The 21,852-nt window shown below is 46.7% G+C and overlaps 1 protein-coding gene across 1 annotated transcript in view; it reads right to left on the bottom strand.

The window, feature by feature from the left end:
• The window catches only part of DDX10 (DEAD-box helicase 10), a 206,895-nt gene extending 185,916 nt beyond the window's left edge, over nt 1-20,979 (bottom strand). The window contains exons 1-8 of the mRNA XM_077341610.1: nt 20,737-20,979; nt 12,382-12,442; nt 11,728-11,858; nt 10,483-10,641; nt 8,114-8,234; nt 6,689-6,878; nt 3,487-3,613; nt 5-167 (exon numbers count right to left, since the gene is read on the bottom strand). Coding sequence (XP_077197725.1) covers nt 5-167; nt 3,487-3,613; nt 6,689-6,878; nt 8,114-8,234; nt 10,483-10,641; nt 11,728-11,858; nt 12,382-12,442; nt 20,737-20,919 — 1,135 coding nt within the window. The 5' untranslated portion in view covers nt 20,920-20,979. The remainder of the gene's footprint in view (nt 1-4; nt 168-3,486; nt 3,614-6,688; nt 6,879-8,113; nt 8,235-10,482; nt 10,642-11,727; nt 11,859-12,381; nt 12,443-20,736) is intronic.
• Nucleotides 20,980-21,852: the final 873 nt, after the last annotated feature.

Genomic DNA, 21,852 nt, shown 5'->3' with positions numbered 1-21,852 from the left:
TCACCCAGCCCCCGAGCGGCAATATCCGTAGCAAAGAGAACGGCTGACTTCTTGCGCACAAAATCATTATAGACTTCCATTCTTTTCATCTGCTGCTGCTTCCCGTGAAGAGCCAGCACAGTCAGGCCGGGCCGAAGGCGGCAGAACATTTTAAACAGGTACTGAACCTGGAAACCAGAAACAATTGGGTTTGTCAGCTCTTTGTGCCAAGGGCCTGCCGTTGGATTAGTTTACTTTGTAAAGCAACCCGTGAAAAGCAGCCACTAAATGGCCAAAACGCACATGATATAAAAGGCCTGGCATTACACTTCCTGATCTTTTTCATTTTAAGCCAGCTGGCGGAAGGCACGGAACAAAAGGTGCAAAGACAGTGGAGAGGAAGCTACTTAACCCTTCCCCTGTGCCATTTTCCTGATCTGCCTCTCTCCCCCAAAAGCTGGAGCTAGTCCTATTGACGAGGGGAGTTCCTGTACCTGCATTCTGTCCTTCTGCAGATAATTGGATGTCAGACTAGGATCTGGGAGACACAAGTTCAAATCTCCTCTTCCTTGGGCCGATCACACACTCAGGATAAATTACCTCACAAGTCTGTTGTGAGGATAAAATTAAGGAGGTGGGAATGGTGTAAAGCACTTTGGGTCTCCACTGAGGAGAAAGGCAGGAAATAAATAAAGTTGCTGGGAGGGGCAGGAAAGAAGGGGGCAAATGTTTCAACATTCCCCCCTTGACCACTGCTGCTCCAATTAGATTGACAGTCTCTTGCAGTAAAAATAAAAAGACCAGGCGACAAAATCATGGAATAGTAGCAATAACTATAATAGTTACAATAAGTTCATTTAATTAAATAGCAATCCATTACTTCCAAACAGAGCTGTAATAATTAACTATTCACCTAAAAAGATACTCATTTTCCCTCTCCTCCTCTAATCTGCACGTCTTCCTCTGCAGCTCACCTTTTCTCTCACTCCCTTCTTCCTCCGACTCTCACTTTTTATCTCTCTCCGCTTCCAGGGTCTTCCGCTCAACTTCCTCCACCCTTGCATACAACCCAATTTACTTCTGCCATCCCTCCCTTTATACCCAGCTGCCCTGGCTTGCTTCTTCCCCAAGCTCCTACCCTTGAAGTTTCAAAGGCAGGCCCACAACTGTACCCAACTGGGTGTCACACATCGAGCTGCTGGAGCTGCCCAGCCTCCAGTCAGGCAGTCAGGGCTTGTCACGGCGTCCCCCGTTGGGCCGTGGGGGGCAGAGGACTGCTGGTGGGGAGACTTTGTTTACTGGTGTCAGGGAAGGCTACCCTTTCCCTGGGTCCCTAGGCTGGGCAACCCTCATTTGCCCTGCCTCTCCTTCATGGGCCAAGTGTGCCTGCCTCTTGCTGCTTCCTTGGCCGTCCCTCCCTTGGCCCTTTCACCCAGGCACATCGCATGCATCCTCAGCAGATTTGCTGTGGCCTGGGGTTGTCAGGGCCTTGGTGGCGCCTGGAACCATTGGGGGTTCTGTATTTGTGAGTTTTGGGGGTCCCCACCCCTGCTTTCCAGCAGTGTAGGTGGTTGGGTCCCTCAGCAGGGGGGGAGAAGTTTGGGGTGCCTGGGGAGACTCCCAGACAGCTACAATAAAAGTTAAGCTCTAGAACAGAGGACACTATAGTTGCATTTTGTCATTAAAAAACATAGGTAGGGTTTTTGCGGGAGGTTCCCTTCACATTGCACCAATTATTGGATGCATTATACTGGCTGTTATTGCATTGTTTTATAATTCTGTAATCCACCTCGAGCCTTAATGAGAACGGCAAAAATAAATGAAGCACATAAATAAATTTCCATCCTGAAGCCATATTAATTCTGTTAACACCCAGTTCAGCAACTGAGGATGCTTTCTCCCGTCATTTCAGGGTCTGACATCAGCTATCAGATTTGCAATGGTTTGCCACCAAAATCTCAACAACCGCTATCACATTTTGAATAAGGGACTTGGGGAGCTTTTTTAAAAAATGTATACTTCAAACATCTGTAAATTCAACAATCACCCAAAAAAAATCCAGGTTCAATTTAACCGAGTGCAGAGTCATTACAAAAATAACTCCAAATTCCTTTGACCCAGGAGCACTTAAAATAAATTATTGTTAATATAAGTGCTTATACAAATTGCCAGCAGCAGGACCCTATTAAGAAGAGGTATGAGTCTGCTGTAACACATGAACACATAAAGTAAAAATAAAACGTGCTTACTCCTTCCAATTAATTGTTTTTAGCTTTATATATAAGATGGAGATTTATTTACTTTATATATTCTAATGGCAAAGTCAGGTTACCTTTGGATGCTTGAATTCAGGGAGTGAGAACCACTGGGCACCACTGTGGCAGCAGATGCCAGGACCGGCTCTGTACCCAGCGGTGATGGCGGTGCATGCTGGGAGGTTCCAGCTCCAGTCAATCTGGTGAAGCACTCCCGGATGGGCTCCAGGCCCAGTCACCACAGTAAAGCACTCTGGGCCTGGGCTGTGGCAGCAAAAGAAACTGGGAGCCTCTCCAAATCAGCTCCCAAACACTGTCATTGGCAACTAAAGGTGGGTGGGGCCTGCAACCCCTATGGGGGGAAATGGAATTTCCCCCATGAGTGTTCCGCCCTGAGCTTCAAAGGAAGGAATTATCAAAGGAATCCCCCTGCAAGTATCGGAGGTTCCCACTTGTTATTTATTTATCAATATTTATATCCTGCCTTTCTGCCCTCACAAGGGCTACAAAGGCTGCTAAGAAATTTGAAAATATGCAATAAAAATTACATGTTAAGACCCTTAAAATCCACAGCTCCCTCCTCAAAACAGGTTTCATGAAAACTATAAAGAAGAAAGCTAAACAATGTACTAAAACATAAAAACTGCAATTAAAACATGAGCCAGGAAGAAGGAATCACGGAGAGAACTATCAAATAAAACAAAACAAGTCTTCACCAGCTGACAGAAGAAGGCAAGGGAAGGGATGGATGAATCTCTCTGGGGAGAGAATTCCCAGGTTTTGGTGCCATGATCGAGAAGGCCCTGTCCCAGGCTGCCAGCCATCTCATCCCTGAAGCAGGGCCTCTGAAGATGACCCTAATGAGCAGGTATGTTCCTAAGGGAGTAGGTGATCCTTCAGGTATCTTGGTCCCAAATCACATAGGGCAGGGGTAGTCAACCTGTGGTCCTCCAGATGTCCATGGACTACAATTCCCATGAGCCCCTGCCAGCGTTTGCTGGCAGGGGCTCATGGGAATTGTAGTCCATGGACATCTGGAGGACCACAGGTTGACTACCCCTGACATAGGGCTTCTGAACGTCAAATACAGCTCCCTGAATTGTGCTCACAAACAAATTGGGAGACAGTGTGGATGAGTGAAGACTGGAGTGATATTGTCCCTACAATTTACATAAATTTGTTAACTTTAATATCTCTTTTATATTATTATTATATATTATTATATTATATTATACACATATCCAGGCAGTACCTCTTTGCAGCTTGCAAAAAACACAATACTCTTCTTATTCAGATGACTTCTCAAAAAGGAGTACAACATGTTGATTTTTTGATGCAGCTCACAAACGACGTAGTTTTGCTCCAAAGTTGCTGGGGTGCTAAGATTTTTTTTAAATAAAAAAGTCACATGGTAAGCCTTAGGTGCTGTTGCTAAAAATCAAATTAAAGGAACAAGAAATACCATTTTGTTTGCACTAATCCGCATGTTTTGTTCGATTCTCTTCTATGCTGATTTCGCTGATGGCTATCTTTAAAAACTTCTAATGACAACTGCTCTGCAGTTGACTGTGTGTGCATCTGTATATATCACAACTGTTTTACTTATTGTTTCATTTTCTGCCATTGGCTGCCTCCGGCAAAGGCTGGCACATGTGAGATAGAAATCTTGCCAATGTATAAATAACTGCAGGAAGTCATGGAGGAAAAGCATGCTAAAGTTCACAATACAAACTGTTATGTTTGGCTCTTTAAATTTAACAGCAAGGTTTGTGTTTTGATCACAGTGAGTCATGGCTGTGCTATATCGTTACGACCATAAACGCTGCATTGACCCTCCAGGGCTATCACTTTCATGATCTGAAATCTTAGCACCACAAAAGCCTTTCTTTAACACACCAGACACAATGTCTCTCCCTGTTTTATGACTGCATTTACAAATCCCATGAATGGGAGCAACCGAGCTAGCTGAACGGATGCCAGATCAGACGGAATTAGAAAGACATTAATCCGGTTCAAACCCATGCTACTTTTCCTTACAGCCCACCTTAATCTCTCATAGCAACCAAGGGGAACCCACTGAGTCCTTTGATCTTGTGCCAAAATCAGAATGCAACCTTAAGCACGTGTTTACAAGAAGGAAACAGCTAAGTAAGGTTTGGAGAAGACCCGCTTAGGCTCGCTCATTCTGTCCAGAAGTACACAAGACACTGTGTACAAAAAGTGGAGATTCACATTCAAAACACATTGCATGTAATAGTGAATTATGACCCCCAAAACCGCAGCGGTGATATAGCTTCAGTCTTTGCAGAAACAACCTTAGTCCTTAGTCCACCCACTGCACGAAAAACCTCCATTAGATTCTTTCTTTGCAGGTTATCGTTTCTTGCCTGGGAGAAATTTTCCACGGAGTCACCATATCACTGGCTGTTGAAACAAATGCCCCAAAAGGCAAGACTCCTCTTATAAACCAATTAAGACCAACAGAACTCCCGTAACTGGAGACAGGGCTTCTTCAGTGGTGGCACCTCATCTGAAGAATGCCATCCACCTGGAGGCTCAACCTGGAGCCTACCTTGGTGATTTTCCAGTCCCAGGTCAAAACACGTACTTTTACCAAGGGTTTGAGAATTTCATGATAATTTATATTGTTCATTTTTGTGGTTATACGGGATGGCATGGGATTGTTTTCATTTGTGTGATGGCATATAAATTCTCTAAATCAAGAATGCAAAGGGCTCCAATCCAAAAGCAGCTAATCCTAAATTCCACTGAAACTCAGGGAGAAGAAACTTAAATCCAGCGCTTATCATGAAAACTAGCTCACTTCTAACTTTGACAGGGAATCCTCATGGACTTGTGGGAGGGGATGCCTGGCCTATCCCTGCACCCCCCCCCCCTCTCAGCACTATTTCTTCTTTCCCTCTTCCTGGCAACTCCTATTTCCTCTCCCCTTTGATCTGCCTCCCATCTTCAGCTAGATTTATTCCTTACTTCATTTATACCCCGCCTTTCTTCAGAGCAAGGACTCAAACAGCTTACGTTATTATCATAGAATCATAGAGTTGGAAGGGGCCATACAGGCCATCTAGTCCAACCCCCTGCTCAATGCAGGATCAGCCTTAAGCATCCTAAAGCATCCAAGAAAAGTGTGTACCCAACCTTTGCTTGAAGACTGCCAGTGATTCTACTGTCCTCTTTTCCTGCTCCTCACAACAACCCTGTTAGGTAGGTTAGGCTGAAAATATCTGACTGGCCCCAAATACCCAGTCAGATTCTACAGCAAGATGGGAGTTTGAACCTGGGTCTCCCAGGCCCTATTCTGAAGTTCTAACCCCACACCTCATTGGCTCTCATAGGGTGGCCGCTGTTGAACAGTAGCAAGCAGCCAAGTCTAGTTCAGTCATGCAAGTAGTTTAGGGTTGCCAACTTACAGGTGTGACCTGGAAACCTTTCAGAATTACAACTGAACTCCAAATGACAAGAGATCTGTCCCCCTGGAGGAAATGGCTGCCTAGGAGGGTAGACTCTGTGGCCTTATATCCTGCTGAGGCCTCGACCCTCCTCAAACCCTGCCTTCCTCAGACTCTACTGCAAAATCTCCAGAAATTCCCAGTCTGGAGCTGGTAACCCAGGCCAGTCCTCCCTCACAGGCCAAAACAGGGCTGGGAAGCACCTGGCCCCTGCCTTTTACTGACAGAACTGAGTGTGGGAAAGCTCTGGCTACTTCACAACAGCCACAGGAGAATCCATTGCTTAAAGCTACAAGTGCTCCGTTTATCATGTTTGGATTTTTTTAAAACCCTATGTTGTTGTTTTTAGGTTTCACGATTTTTATTTTTTGCCATCCTGGGGCCCTTTTCAGGTTTGTAGATAGATCTGCCTAATCCGTTCACAGCTCCAGTTACCAGACTTGGTTTGGAAAGCACTGCAGTCCTTGTTTTGCAAATGTTACAAGCCGGTTCTAAGCAGGCTTACTTAGAAGCAAATCCGCACAGCCCACTAAGGGTACAATCCTAAGTGTGCCTATTGGAAGAAACAATTATGCTTTCAACTGCCTCGCGTTTTTATTCTCCTCACTGAATCTTAATGGGATCTCTTGTACCCACTCTCTAGGCTTTCATGTCACACGCTGAAGGCACGGGTTATACATTCCAATGAATCAAGCCAGAAATTATTCAGGCTGGCTTTTGACGGCTAGTTTCCTGGCTATTCTATGCACTTCCTGCAGTCTACAGATCTCTCTGCTGAAAGACAACAGAGTACTTGAAGTGGCAGACCAAAGATTTCCACTTCTACAAACCAGACAGGGTTTTTTTTTCTGCCGGTTTCAATTTTCTGGCTCTACCTCAAGACCTCGGGAGGGATACATTTTTCTTCCTTTCACAAGCAGGGGAAAAACCGGAGAGAAATTGCCCACTCTCTTTGAAGTCTAAAAAAGAAAGGATTTTTCGCACCTGAACTTTGCCTTTTCATGTACCCAGACATATTCTGGATCTTTCAAGCTGAGCCGCGCCAAGTCCTTCACAGATTTGGTCTGCGTCGCTGAGAACAGCAGCGTCTGGCGTTTCTTGGGAAGGTTTTCTAGGATGGCATTCATCGTGTCAGCAAAGCCCATGTCCAAAATCCTGTCGGCTTCATCAAGTACTGGAAATGAGAAAGACCGGCTAGAGGGAACTGTTTTTTTTTTGTGTCTTTTTTTCAAGCGTCTATCTTCAGATAGAGAGCACGACTAAATTCCACAACAGTATCGGGTCCACTCCACATGAAAAGCCGCACTCCCAAAGCCTCACAAGGAGGAGGGCTCTGTTGGTGTTAATTCAGTCGCCCACCAACACCTCTCATGACTTGAGATCATAGGTAGAGGGGGGAGGGGCTTGGCCCAGGTTCCATTACCTGAGGTGCAGCAAAAGGGTTACCACAGCCTAAGCCTTCCATACTAAGGCTCCGCTTTCTGAGGGGAGACTGAAATTTCGACCAAAAGTGAGCAAGACACACCTTTTTAGGAAAATAGAGTCCAGTAGCACCTTTAAGAGCAACCAAGATTTATTCAAGGCGTGAGCTTTCGAGTGCTTGCACTCGAAAGCTCACGCCTTGAATAAATCTGTTGGTCTTAAAGGTGCTATTGGACTCTGATTTTATTATGCTACTCCAGACCGACATGGCTACCCATTTGAATCTTTTTAGGAAAGACGTCGGCGCAACTAAAATTTTATCGTGTGGGGCCTTTTAATGCCTTCTGATTTTTAACTACCGCTTTCTGTGAAGCTCTTTAAATAAAGATATATCCGTACATTGGTGTCTTGGCTGAAAGGTGAGCTTCATAATTATTAAAAAATAATCCTTCAGGCTGCTCCGTAACAACAAGAGTTGCAAGAGTCACATGGACTCCTCTGTCCATTTCATGTACATTGTGGCTCAGTGGCAGAGCATCAGCTTGGTATACAGAGAGTCCCAGGTTCAATCCCTGACATCGCCAGTTAAAAGGATCAGGTCACAGGTGATATGAAAGACCGCCAAGCTGAGACCCTAGAGAGCAGCTGCCAGTCACAGCAGACAATATTATCCTGGGTAAATCAGCTTCATGTGTATGCCTGTTCAAAATCCACCTTCTGCATTAAGCGCATTTTGGGGAGCACAGTGAGAGGATGCAAGCCAGGGAGATCCCTAAATATTGTTTTTATGATTGCAAACACAAGTGACTGGAGAGCTTTCCTTGACACTGAAGGGGCAGTCCCTACTCATGCGGTGATCCATGTGTATGAACAACGTTTTCGAGGACAGCAAAAGAGCTTTCACACCAAGTAGTCTGAACAAAAGCCCATGTGTGAACAACAGTGAATTCTCACGCACAAAAAGCAGTCATCAGTCACTTGACTTACTCAACATTTGCAGGTTAGAGGCATGAAAATATGAGGTTTCATCCATGTGCTGTAAAAGCCGGCCCGGCGTACATATCAGTATGTTGATATTGTGGATTCTCTCCGATTCTTCTTTCAAGTCCTGCAACACACCACGGAATCTGGGTTTAGGGGGCACAGTGATTTCAAAACAGACACTCCTATAAATTAGTGTTTTGCCTTTTGATGTTGTCCATAGCCATTTGGTACTGCCCAAATTATTGTTGCAAGCTTAAATGGACTCCGGGGAATGGTAGAGGACAGGAAGGCCTGGAGGACGATTGTCCATGGGGTCACGATCAGTCGGACACGACTTTGCAACTAACAACAACAACAAATTATTGCATGAACGAGCAAGTGCACAGAAAAGCTTCCATTCACACAGTACAGCTAACATTTCTCCCATTTTAGGGAGGGGCTGGGGCTCGGCAGAAGAGCCTCTGCTTTGCATGCAGAAGGTCTCAGGTGCAATCCTCAGCATCTCCAGTAAAAAGGATCAGGGCCTGAGATATAGAAGAGCTGCCGGCAGTCTGAGGAGACAATACTGAGCTGGATGAACCAAAAAGTCTGATTCAGGATATGGCAGCTTCATGGGCCCTGTGACCTTACCTGTACGCAAGCGTCTGACATGGAGAAACTTATTGGATCTGCAGGAAAAGCCACCATGTGGAGACAACTACACACAGAGCAGCCTCCAAATCAGCAGACATCACATCACAACTTGTTCTCGGACTCTGAGGCCCAGTGGCTGCCCCAGAGACACGGAGCTTTCCTTCCCAGAGAACAGAACTCACAGAAAAGAATGCAAAACCCCACCTTTTCTCTGTTGTTCGGGTTGCCTTAAAGTAAGCAAAACCCCCAGGTGGGGATTTTACAGAGGCAACATTAATTAAACAATGAGTTTTTATAAAGACGCCCAAACCTATGCACACTGCTCTCAAGCATAAATAAACAAAATTGAATTATTTCTAAAACAGGTAATTTAAATTCAGCAAGAAGGGTAATCAAGTTGTCAAACTTTCTGATTCCTGTATTACTGAATAAACAATTGTACTCATTTGTTGTGATGACAATTAAAGATGTACCCGCTTGCAACACACACAGAGCCTTTGCACTTCAAAGAAGCACAGCCTAAATTCTGGGGAGCCGGATTGGATTCCCCACTCTTCCACATGCAGCCAACTGGGTGACCTTGCGCTAGCTACAGTCCTATTAGAGCTGTTCTCACAGAGCCTTCTGTACCTCACAGCCTCAGCCTCCCCTACCTCATAGGGTCTCTGTTGTGGGGAGAGGAAAGGAAAGCGATTATAAGCTACTTTGAGACTCCTTCGGGTAGTGAAATGTGGAAAATAAAAAACAACACTTCTTCTAATCAGAGTACCAGATCTCGGAAAAGAATGGAATCTTTTCCAACATCTGCCTATCTGAGATCCTTTAACTAAAGACACTGGCGACTGAGTATGGATTTCCTGAGTATAAAATTAGTGCTCTGTCGCTGAACCATGCCTCCTTTTCTACAAGATCCATGAAAATGTCCTTATATAACAGGGGTGACCAAACTGTGGCTCTCTAGATGTACATAGACTACAATTCCCATGAGCCCCTGCCAGCACATGCTTGTGCCGACAGGGGCTCATGGGAATTGTAGCCCATTAACAACTAGAGAGCTAGTTTGGCCACCCCTGTTATATAAGACAGCAGCTTGCCCAGGAGAATCCTTAAGAGGTTCTTTTAATCTATCTGTGTTCCAACTGCATCCATATTTATGACTTTAGTAGGAATTCTAAACATAACTTCTAAACCAGTGGTCCCCAACCTTTATTAGGCTGGGGACCGGCAGGGCATCGGGCCGCGCCCGTGGATCGGGCCGCACCTGCGGGCCGCGCGGGCGCGGCCTGCACAGGTGCGGCCCGGCCCTGATTCCCTCTCCCCGCCCTCCCGCAGTAAGTAGCTTCCCGGGCCGCAAGCTTGCGGCCTGGGAAGTTTTTTACTGCGGGGGGGGGGACGGGGAGAGGGAGCTGCGGCCCGGCGCCATGGCCTTTGCAGCCCGGCGCCAGGCCGCGGCCCGCAGGTTGGGGACCACTGTTCTAAACAATGAAACTATTCTTGCGGGTTAGGGAATACGACCTGGGAAACCCCCCAAAAAGAAGAAGAACTGGAGTGTGGTTTTAAAGATGGCACACATAGAAGTAGAAAGTGTGGTGTGCATGTGTGGGGAAGAAACAATAGAGAAGTATAATAAACACAATGAACACAAGCAATGCATATCTCGTTCATTCTCTGCTACCCAAAAGGAACTTCCATACCCGCTTATGCCCAAAGGAATACAGGCAAAAAGAAGAAGGGCAAACCTTTCCACCAATGATGAGCCCTGCCGAAAAGTCATGGTTCTTCCCCACCTTCCGCAGGACCCCGAATGTCTGATAGGCCAACTCTCTGGTTGGTGATATGATCAGGACTCCCAGCCCGTCCATGGAAGTCCACTGCTGGCGAAACAAGATTTCTAGAGCCTGCAAAGTTTCAAAACTCTAATTAGAAACCTCTATAAAAATCCTTGGTGCAGCAACTTGTAATTAAAGCCACTGCTCTTTGCCAGCAGCCCACAACAGCCTTGCTGGGCTCAGGTGGTGCCGATGGCCTTGAAAGGGGGAGCGGGGAGCACCCATCGTGAGCCCCAGTGGGATGCAACCTGCTCCAGTGGGGAGCATGGATGTCACCGCTCCAGGGCAAGCATCGCTCTCAGTGCTTGGGAATCGGACTGCGTTGCGTATAGGTGGAAATAACTATTTTACTGAATACCCACGACACCAGTACATTTATACACACCCACACATCAATATACAGACACTCATAAATATACACAGAGATGCATACCGTCCCGAGGGAGGGAAGGAGGGTTTTATGCACACATACATGTTTTACCACCCCCAAAGCATTCCCTGACGAGACATACAATGAAAATGGCACATGAAATATCGGAGTCAGCTTTAAAGCTGGACCCCCCCCTCCCCCAATAAGCACTTCCCAGAATGTCATTCTTTCTCAGATGGTCAATGAGAGAAATTGTACATCAAAGAAAAGGCAGCCAATCTTTCTGAGACGTTAATTTCCTATTTGCAGCATATTATGAATATAGGCAGCATTCAACACCCAAGTATTAAGTGGTATGCCACGTCTTAATTCTCCTATTTGTGTAGCTTGGAATGGCAATCAGAAGCCCCGCAAGTAGTATGTCAAAGAGTATCACTGCTTTAGGACCACCACGAATATCATCAGTATGAAACCACTGCCACTGCACATCTATCCAACAATCATTCATTTGTTCAGGGCAGCTGGCAACTAATTCTGCAAACATAATACCATATTCATCTAGTTCGCTCATTCATAAAAATGACAGGGACTGTATCCAACCATTCCTCTCAGCAAATTATGACGCCTTCCTCCACTAGAATTAGATCTTAATCCAGTAGAAGAACCACTTAGATAACAGTAAGGCTGGAGAAAGGCTTCAGACTTTGCTGAGCAAAGTGATCGGTACAGGCAATGGAATGCCAAACTTCCAACCTTATTACCCAACATGGAGATACATTACTTACAGGCACAATAAAAGCCAGGGTTTTGCCGGATCCAGTCTTCGCAGCCCCTAGCACGTCTTTACTTTGCAATGCCAAACCTATGGTCTGCCTCTGGATTTCAGTCACCATGCGATACTGAGCTTCCTGCAAACCTGGTGTATGGAAAAGGGGAAATACTGTTATCGACAGGCTTATAAACAGAGATTTGCCCAGGCACCTGTGGAGGATACAGAATCACTTCCTGGTGACCAGCCAAGAAAGAATTCATAAAACACGAGAACCCTGGGTCCTTTGCTTTGTTTCAGGGTGCCAAATCCTAGAAAGCTCATCTGGACTTTCTTTACAAAGCGTTTCTTACAAATATAAAGCTATTTTCAATAGAAGCGACATTAAAGATGGTAAATGCTTACCAAGTCCATCATGCACACACTTATTACACCACACCGACCCAAAGTGCAATCGAAGTGCGCATTTAGGTGGAACAGGGCCTCAACAGGACCCACCATACCTAATAAGGTAGCCTAGTTGCTGGAGGGGGGCCTCCCACAGATGACATCACCCTGGCCTGTCCAATAAAGCCTTAAGAGGCCCCTGGTCCCAATATGGAGGAGGGCTCAGGAAGGAAAGCTCTGACACAAGGGGCTAATCTACCACAAGACAACTTATTGGACTTACCTTTGAGCGTCTTCCTGGACAGAGGGAAATCTGAAAACCTGACTATTTCATTTGCATTTATCTGGGGGGGGGAAACACAAAGAAAACATCATGCTGCTTTTTAAAAGATTAAGTGAAACGTATCTCAGTGCAAAATGTAACACAGGTGGCAAATCTCCTTGAGGAATAATGGTTTCCAGGAAAGAATGCAAACTGGATAGGTATTTCTCACACATACAAGGTTGCTCTGCTGGGCCACTTCAGACTTAACACAATAATACAGTTGATTTAAACCAAACTTTCCCAACCTTTTGACTATGCAGGAGCCCCTGAAATACTTTTTTTTTAAGTCTTCAAGGAGCTCTGGAACTGAGCCACAAATTATGTCAACAGGCCACAACTTATGACAGCCGTGCCACTGAACTCAAACTTTGTCCTATTGCTTCAAACCAAGATGGCCACTCACCTGAATCTACACTATTTATAGTTATTTTAATCAAATCGCATTTTCAATTGATGGTTTAACTGAGCCACTGTAAAACCATGCACTTGAAAAATTAATGAAAAACTGGTTTCCACCTTCAAGGCCATTCATGGTCTGGGCCCTGTGTATCTGAGGGACTGCCTGTCTGAGTACATCCCCCAGAGAGAGCTGCGATTAATGAACATCAACCAGCTGAGATCCCCGGCCCCAAGGAAGTACACTTGGCCACAACCCCAGCTAGGGCTTTCTTGGCCTTGGTCCCCACTTGGTAGAATGAGATCCCGGATTTAAAATTAGGACCCTGTCAGAACTCACTGAGTTCAACAGGGTCGGTAAGACCAAGCTCTTTTGCAAAGCCCATGGTTGAGGCCAGCGGAAGCCCTCCTTCATCCCGTCCTCCCCCCTCCCCCTTCCAGGCTATGTTAATGAGGTTTTAAATGGTTTTAATGCTTATTTATTGAATAATAATAGTATTGTGTCATTGAGATGGTACTACGTTCATTCTTATTTTTAAGATTGTACACTGCCCCAAGACAACTGGCTTGAGAGGGGCAATATATAAATTAAGAAATAAATCTAATCTAATATCGACCTAATATAAATAAACATAAAAAGCAGTCCATTTTCTGCTACCTCTACCCAATTAGGCACGGACGAATTCCCTAAGCGGGTACAAATGCCTCCCTTTGTTTCAAAATAACTAGATAAACAGCTTTCTAGACAGCAACATGCGGAGTTTGATAATAATTATGGGTTGTTGTGGTTTTTTTTAAGATTCACAAACTGCTATTTTAATTGACTATGAAACAGAGACACTTTGTCATATGCCTGAAACTTGGTAAAGACGATGCCAGAGAGACGATCACTAAGAAATCCATCCAAACTAGAAGGAAAACAAGAATATAAAAGCCAGAATTAAGTTTCCCACTGGAAATGAAAGCAATTCTAGCAACAATGAAATGAAATGAAAGCAATTCCAGCAACAAAAAAAGGGTAATATAAATATAAATATAAGTATATGTATATGCACACGCACACACGCACACACAAGAGCCTCTTGTGGCGCAGAGTGGTAAGGCAGCCGCCTGAAAGCTTTGCCCATGAGGTTGGGAGTTCAATCCCAGCAGCCGGCTCAAGGTTGACTCAGCCTTCCATCCTTCCGAGGTCGGTAAAATGAGTACCCAGCTTGCTGGGGGGTAAACGGTAATGACTGGGGAAGGCACTGGCAAACCACCCTGTATTGAGTCTGCCATGAAAACGCTAGAGGGCGTCACCCCAAGGGTCAGACATGACTCGGTGCTTGCACAGGGGATACCTTTACCTTTACCTTTATATATATATATATATATATATATATATCTGTACACCGCCCGTGGCGCCGCGGGCGCCACGGACTAAATAAAACAGTAAGGGGTTCTGGGGCGGGATGTGTCCGGGATGAGGAAGGGTCCGGATTGGACCCTTCCTCATGACAGACAACCGGAGGGACCAAACGGCAGGCGCGAAGCGCCTGCCGATTGGTCCCTCCGATTCCCAGCCCCAGCAACTGCAAGCCGCGCTCAGCGCGGCTCGCAGTTGCTCCCGGCCTGACGTGGTGAGAGGCGCGAAGCGTCTCTCACCGCGTCAGGCCGGCCCCAAGGAAGCCCCCGCCGCAAACACAACACAAGACTCCAGCCGCCGAGAAGCTGCAGAAAAAAAAGAAACACCCCCGGAGGAGCCTTTCGCCGCTAGCGCGACGAGAGGCAGCAGAAAAAAAAACCCCTGTAGGAGCTCCAAGCCGCCGCGCCGACGAGAGCTAGCAGAAAAAAAAAACCCTGCAGGAGCCTTTCACAGCTCCAAGCAGCAGAAAAAAAAAACCCTGTAGGAGCCTTTCGCAGATCCAAGCAGCAGAAAAAACAAACCCTGTAGGAGCCTTTCGCAGATCCAAGCAGCAGAAAACAAAACCCTGAAGGAGCCTTTCCCAGCTCCAAGCAGCAGGAAAAAAAACCCCTGTAGGAGCTCCAAGCCGGCACGCCCACGAGAGCTAGCAGAAAAAAAAAACCCTGCAGGAGCCTTTCACAGCTCCAAGCAGCAGAAAAAAAAACCCTGCAGGAGCCTTTCACAGCTCCAAGCAGCAGAAAAAAAAACCCTGTAGGAGCCTTTCGCAGATCCAAGCAGCAGAAAACAAAACCCTGTAGGAGCCTTTCCCAGCTCCAAGCAGCAGAAAAAAAAAACCCTGTAGGAGCCTTTCACAGCTCCACGCAGCAGAAAAAAAAAACACCTCCTGGTGTCCCCTGGGTCCTAGCGCCCATTGCATTCCTGGTTGCAATGGGCTTTCTTGCTAGTATATATATACTTGCTAGTATATATATATATACTATATATATAACACATTCCTATCAGTTACCAGCTGAATTTTTCTCATTTAAAAACACAGCTAAGTTTTTTTTGTTACTAGATTGTCATTGGACATAAATGTTCCAGTCTTTGGGGAAATTGTCATTCCAAGTCTAAAACAAAGTTAACAGGCAATAAACTTCCAAGATTCGTAAGGAGCTGTATTGCAAAAGAAAAGCCAGATAATGTTCTTATTGTTTGCAAAATTGCTCTTTACAATCCGAAACGCAGTCCTCATTCTTGCAATTTGATTTCTCGTCACTTAATAGCTTCCCAAGTGGTGGAAACATGTATATGCACAGAAAGTGAGCTGTCTAGAAGTGTAACTCCAATTCCACTGGAAGGATGCTAAAGAGTTGAGGTACTGGGGAAAAGGAAGAAGAAGAGTCGGTTCTTATATGCTGCTTTTCTCTACCCAAAGGAGGCTCAAAGGAGGCTCCTTTCCTCTCCCCACAACAGACACCCTGTGAGGTGGGTGAGGCTGAGAGAGCCCTGATATTACTGCTTGGTCAGAACAGCTTTATCAGTGCTGTGTTGAGCCCAAGGTCACCCAGCTGGTTGCATGTGGGGGAGGAGCAGGGTATCAAACCTGGCTCCCCAGATTAGAAGTCTGCACTCCTAACCACTACAGCAAGCTGGCTCTCTAACGTCTCTCTACCTTCCCTGAAGCCACAGGTAGAAGCCCTCTTACTTCAGAAGCGGTCTTTTCTCTGAAACTATATATTAGAATTCTATTATTATTTATTATTTATTATTTATAGACCACCGTTCCCCAATTAGGTCTCACAGAGGTTTACAGCATGAAATAATTAAAATACAATAAAATCCCCCATAAAATCCCCAAATGAGACATATATCACATGTCATACAGCGGCAATAATCACAGTTCCAATCCCAATTCTAGGGATACCAAAAACTCCTGTAAAGAATAGGCGACATCCTCACGCAGAGCAGACCTTTAATACTGACAGACGTGAACTCGCATTTCTTTAATTAAAAAAAAATCATTTGATATTACTCTTTGAATTAAATATAAGTTAGAGACACACGACAGTTAAGGAGCAGTCAGGACTTCCCATGTCAATCTAAGCCTGCTCCTGAAGCCCACCTCTTCTGAGTTCCCATGTATGACATCAAACATCACATTGCAATCTACCAACTTTGAGCCGGCTGCTGGGATTGAACTCCCAGCCTCATGGGCAGAGCTTTCAGACTGCGTTTCTGCTGCCTTACCACTCTGCTCCACAAGAGGCTCAACATAGAATCATAGAATCATCCAAATGCACACTGAGTATCTGTGTCTTTGAAACGGTCCAGAAAGTCATTTGACAGGTGAGAAGATGGAGGTCTCAGGTGAGTAAAGGAGAAGAGGAAATGATGCCATTGTATCTTTCATATCATAACAGACCGTAACTTCCATTAGGAGGTCTAAAAGAAATGATAACAAGGGATTCTAGTCTTGCTTTCACTTAGGAAAAAAGCTCACACTGTTTTCCTAGCAGATCCGAATGATCATTGTCCCCCTCGTGAAATAAGGATCTACGTGTAAATTAAAAGCAGCGGCTGTTTTTGTATTCAGCAAGTTTCTCCTGCCATTGGATGTATCAACAACTTGAAATCCAATTATTGGTGTGTAAAGCAATCATCAAAATGCCAGATACGTGCACAGCTTAAATTGAATTTCCGTGAAAGGGAAATATTATTAACTTTCAGAAAAGAAGCGCTAAGGTAAGAGAAGCCCATTTTAAGAGTACTAAATAAGAATGGAGTTATAGTTTCTGGATACATGAAGGGAAAATTGGTTTATAAAATATGGTGCAGCGTGTGGAGGAATTGGTGATTTTTTCTTTTTGAATAACAGCTGTGTTCACAGTAATTCCCAACAATACGTTGTGCTTTGTGTATTTTAACAGTTTGAATAATGCATTTACTCCTCCAGTTCTCCCACAAAGATGCCTTTTGTTAAATATAAGCATTTCATAAATGATGTTTAAAAGTAGCACATTTTTACTCTACCAAAAATAATGTGGCAGCTCCGTATCCTGTTGTATTAAAACCTGATTACGGAAAGTCAACTAGGATTTAGGAAGGCCAGTTATCTTGGTGTAGTGGTTAGGACTGCGGACTTCGAATCTGGTGAGCTGGATTTGATTCCCCACTCCCCCACTTGCAGCCAGCTGGGTGACTTTGGGCTCGCCACAGCACTGATAAAGATGTTCTGACCAAGCAGCCTCACCTACCCCTGTTGTGGGGAGAGGAAAAGGAAGGCGACTGTAAGCCGCTTTGAGACTCCTTCGGGTAGGAAAAAAAGGCATATAAGATCCAACACTTCTTCTTCCTCAGTGATATCAGGACTCTTTCAGTCCCACCTCCCTCACCAGGTGTCTGTTGTGGGGAGAGGAAAGGGAAGGTGACTGTAAGGCACTTTGAGACTCCTTTAGGCAGAGAAAAGTAGTATATAAGAACCAACTCTTCTTCTTCTTAAAAAGAACAAGAGGGAGGAGGAGCTCGAGACCATCTGTAGATCCCAAGTTCAAACCTCAGCATCCCCAGCTAAAAGAATCAAGGAATAGGTGATAGGAAAGGCCTTTGCCCAAGACCCCAGAGAGCTGCCATCCGAGTAGCAGACAGCCCTGACCTAAATTCACTATCAGGTACCTACAATACTTTAACTTTATACTAGATTAACTGTTCTGACTTTCCTCCAAAAACTCCTATGGCCAGTTACTTGTTGAGATGCTCCTAATACCTCATTAGAAACTTGTAGTCTTTCTTGCCCTTCCTCTCAGTTCCCAAGGTTCCTTAGAACAGGGGTAGTCAACCTGTGGTCCTCCAGATGTCCATGGACTACAATTCCCATGAGCCCCTGCCAGTCTTTGCCGGCAGGGGCTCATGGGAATTGTATTCCATGGACATCTGGAGGACCACAGGTTGACTACCCCTGCCTTAGAAGAAGAAAAGATGGTTAAGCCCATATCAGTTTGCAGGGTAGAGATGCTCTGAGGCATCCTTTTTCAACATTTTGACCATGGAGGAGCCCCTGAAATACTTTTCCAGACTTCGAAGAAACCCGGAAATGATATCAGCTGGCCACACCCAGGGCCCCTCCTCTTCCCACTCCCTCCAGGCCCACCATTGGCCATTTTGGAAGGGGTGGGTTGATATGACCAAATATGGTCATAGCACGATAAATGTTATACGGATTTTTTAAAAATTAACTCATACCCATTCAAGAAACCCTTGCAGGGCCATCGAGAAACCCCAGGGTTTCACAAAACCCTGATTGAGAAAGCGTGCTCTAAAAACTAACGACTTTATTCCAGCATAAACCTGCATGGACATCATCAGACTCACATTCATGCAGTAACAAAGTTTGAGCCCAGTGGCAAATTCAAGACCAACACGCTTTTATTCGAGGTATAAACATCCGTGCACACCTGCACTTTCTTCAGACCCACCCACCTGAGTTTATGCAATAAGTTATTAGGAAAAAGAAAATTCTAAACATCAAAGGTCCAAGAAATAGAGGGTGAGATGTAATTACAGGAAATTAGCTCACATTAACAGCAGAGTCACTATATATCGTTCCAACTGAAGCTTCCAAACTGCCTTCAAAGGCAGCACTGCATACAGCACATTACAGTAATCTACCCTTGAGGTTACAGTAGCACAGGTCAGTGTGGTTAGATTGGCTGTAACCAAGAGCATCCGAAACTGTATCTACAGTTTTCAAAATGTAAATGAAGGAAAGAGAGAGGGAAGGGGCTGTGGCTCAGTGCCAGGTCATGCAGAAGTTCCCAGGTTCTATCCCTGGCATCTCCAATTAAAAGGACTGGGTGATGTGAAAGACCTCTGTCCAAATCTGTCTGCCTGAACCCCATAGAGCCAATATAGTAAAAATAACAAACCAATGGTCTGATTCAGTACGGCATCTTCCTGGGTTGGTATCACTCACATGAAGAACACTGACCTGCTTCTCCGGCCCACCAAAAAAGCCCTCTAATCTGAATCCACTAAACGCATAGCTACAAGATCCTATAGTTGAAAACACCCACTCTCAAACCACAACCTTTCTAATGAACAGCACCTTTGTCTCACGCACATTTTTACAAGTATGCCTGCATATGTTTGTTCACACATGTTTAAAGTGCAGCATAAAGTGGATGTGAGAAACTGTGCAAACTGACTTATTCCAGGGAATGTTGCTAAAACCTAAAATATCTATTCCACAGTAACTGTCCTAATGTTATAATGTAGCCTGCATGACAGACAAATGGAAAAGTTGCTGGGACCAGAATCTGGACTCTTATAAAGAAGCCCTGGATTTGTGAGTCCTCTATAGCAGCAGTCCCCAACCCCCGGTCCGGAGACCGGTACTGGTCTGTGGATCAGTCGGTACCGGGCTGCGGCTCCTCCTCCCCGGCTGCTGCCTCGGGGGCTGCCCTGCCACTCTGCCACCGGCTCACCTTTGGTGCTCTCCGGCGGCCGCCATGGCTGGGGCTCCCCCTTGGCGTGGCACTGCACAACTGCTGCTGGCAGCGCCCCCAAGCAGGCAGCGGGAAGTTAGAGGCACTGGCGGAAAAGCAAGTGGTGCAGTGGCTCAGGCGGTGACGTCCCTCAGCAAAAGACTACCCCCCCCCGGGCCTCAGTAAAATTGTCGTGTTGACCGGTCCCCGGTGATAAAAGGTTGGGGACCACTGCTCTATAGGAGGAGGTGGTGGAAAATACCAGCAACCCCACAGAGGTCTCAAAGCAAGAGGCAGAGGTGGTTTGCCATTGCGTGCCTTTGGATTTCCTCGTTGGTCTACCATCCAAGTACTAACCAGGGCAAATGCTGCTTAGCTTCTGAAATCGGACTAGCCTGAGATCAGGCTAACCCTGGGACTTACAGGTCAGGGCCTTTTCCACTTAATATACCTACATTTAAAGGACTACTAAACAATTTTTAAAAGAGTTGGCCAACTATTTTCGAACCAACCATGCATTCTCAGTATTGATGCTTTCTTGAGATGTTAAAGGAAGTGCATTGAAATCTGCTATTAAATAAACAATCATTGGGGGGGTCATTTTTTTTTTTATTAAAGCAACACCCCAGAATGATAACAGCCTACCAGATCTACTCAGAAGGACCATCTTTTCCTCAAGTGCCTTTGGAGACCGCTGCCCAATTTAAAGCGCGTCCCCCTGTATTCCTTCCGCACACGTGGGACAAGGCATTTTCAACGCACTTTAGAAGGGCACTTTCCTATTTCGTAGGGGGAAACCAGGCTGCATAAGCACATCCAGAGCGCATTCTCCAACATGTGCGGAATGAGGCTCAGTTCCTGCCCGTGGGGACCCCGTGCTCCTCAGTGACGACCCTAATCCTAGACGAGCGGGGAGGGAAGGGGGGTTGGGGGTTGGGGGGCTGGCTGGCTGGGGCCGGTTCCCCGCCACTCTGCCCACGCCCGGCGGGTCCGGCCCACCTTCGCGCCCTCCCCGGCTGACCGTGCCCCGGGCCAGCCCCACCGCCTCACCTCGGCATAGCGCTGCTCCAGGCGGGCGATCGCCTCCCGCTCCACCGCCCACTCGGGCCGCCTCTTCTGCTGGCGCTGCAGCCGCAGCTTCTTCTTGCGCTGCGCGTATTTCTTCTTCCAGCGCTCGAAGCTGCGCACGGGCTCCGGGATCGCCCCCGCCGACACGCCGCCCGGCTGCCCCATCTGCCCGGCCACGCCGCCGCTCCCCGGGCAAAGGCGACGCGCGGAAGAGAAGCAGCAGGAGGAGGAGGAGAAGGAGGAGCCGGGCGCAGGGAGATGGCGTCACCGCCCCACCGAGGCCCATTCTCCGCCCCGATCCCCGGCGCCGGCTGGGGTGTTGTTGCCGGAAGCCGCCTGGGGGCATCGTGGGCTGCTCTCTTAGGCGGCGGTGCGCAAGGAGCCCCCGTGGGGAAGGGAGCGGCTGCCGCCTTGTGCGCGCAAGGGATCCGGAGAGCATGGTAGTCTGGGGTCCCCGCCGGGCTCTGGCATCGCCTGGGGGCTTCAGCATGCTGCATGTGGCTGGGCAGGCCCTGGGGGACTCTCCTGTCCTCTCGCCTTCGCGTCCCATGCCGGCCATGTGCACTGGAATGGGAAGCGTGCGCGCCCGCCAGAGCTCCGCCCGCGAGTAAGCCTTGGTTGGTCGCCACGGGGCGCCTGGACCCCGCCTTGGCTCTGTGGACATCTGGGAAGCCGGGTTGGTCTGGAGGAGCACAACAGCATTGGAGTCCAGTGGCCCCTTCAGGACCCACAAAGATGTATTCAATGTATTCAAGCTTTCGTGTGCAGGCACACTGGCCGAGGAAGCGTGCATGCACAGCAGAGTTCAGGCCTTGAATAAATCTTGGTTGGTCCTATAGGCCAGGGGTAGTCAACCTGTGGTCCTCCAGATGTTCATGAACTACAATTCCCATGAACCCCTGCCAGCGAACGCTGGCAGGGGCTCATGGGAATTGTAGTTCATGAACATCTGGAGGACCACAGGTTGACTACCCCTATGCCATCGGGCTCAGATTTTGCTGGGTACGGTTGCTTCGTCTCCCTAGGACTGAGAGTTTTTCATGAGCTTCAGGAATGCGTTGTAGTAGCTACTAAGCTTCAATACTGCAGGACAATTCC

This window comes from Paroedura picta, chromosome 6 (genome assembly GCF_049243985.1).
Source record: "Paroedura picta isolate Pp20150507F chromosome 6, Ppicta_v3.0, whole genome shotgun sequence".
Taxonomy (NCBI): Eukaryota; Metazoa; Chordata; class Lepidosauria; order Squamata; family Gekkonidae; genus Paroedura; species Paroedura picta.
This window is presented reverse-complemented; position numbering and strand designations above follow the sequence as displayed.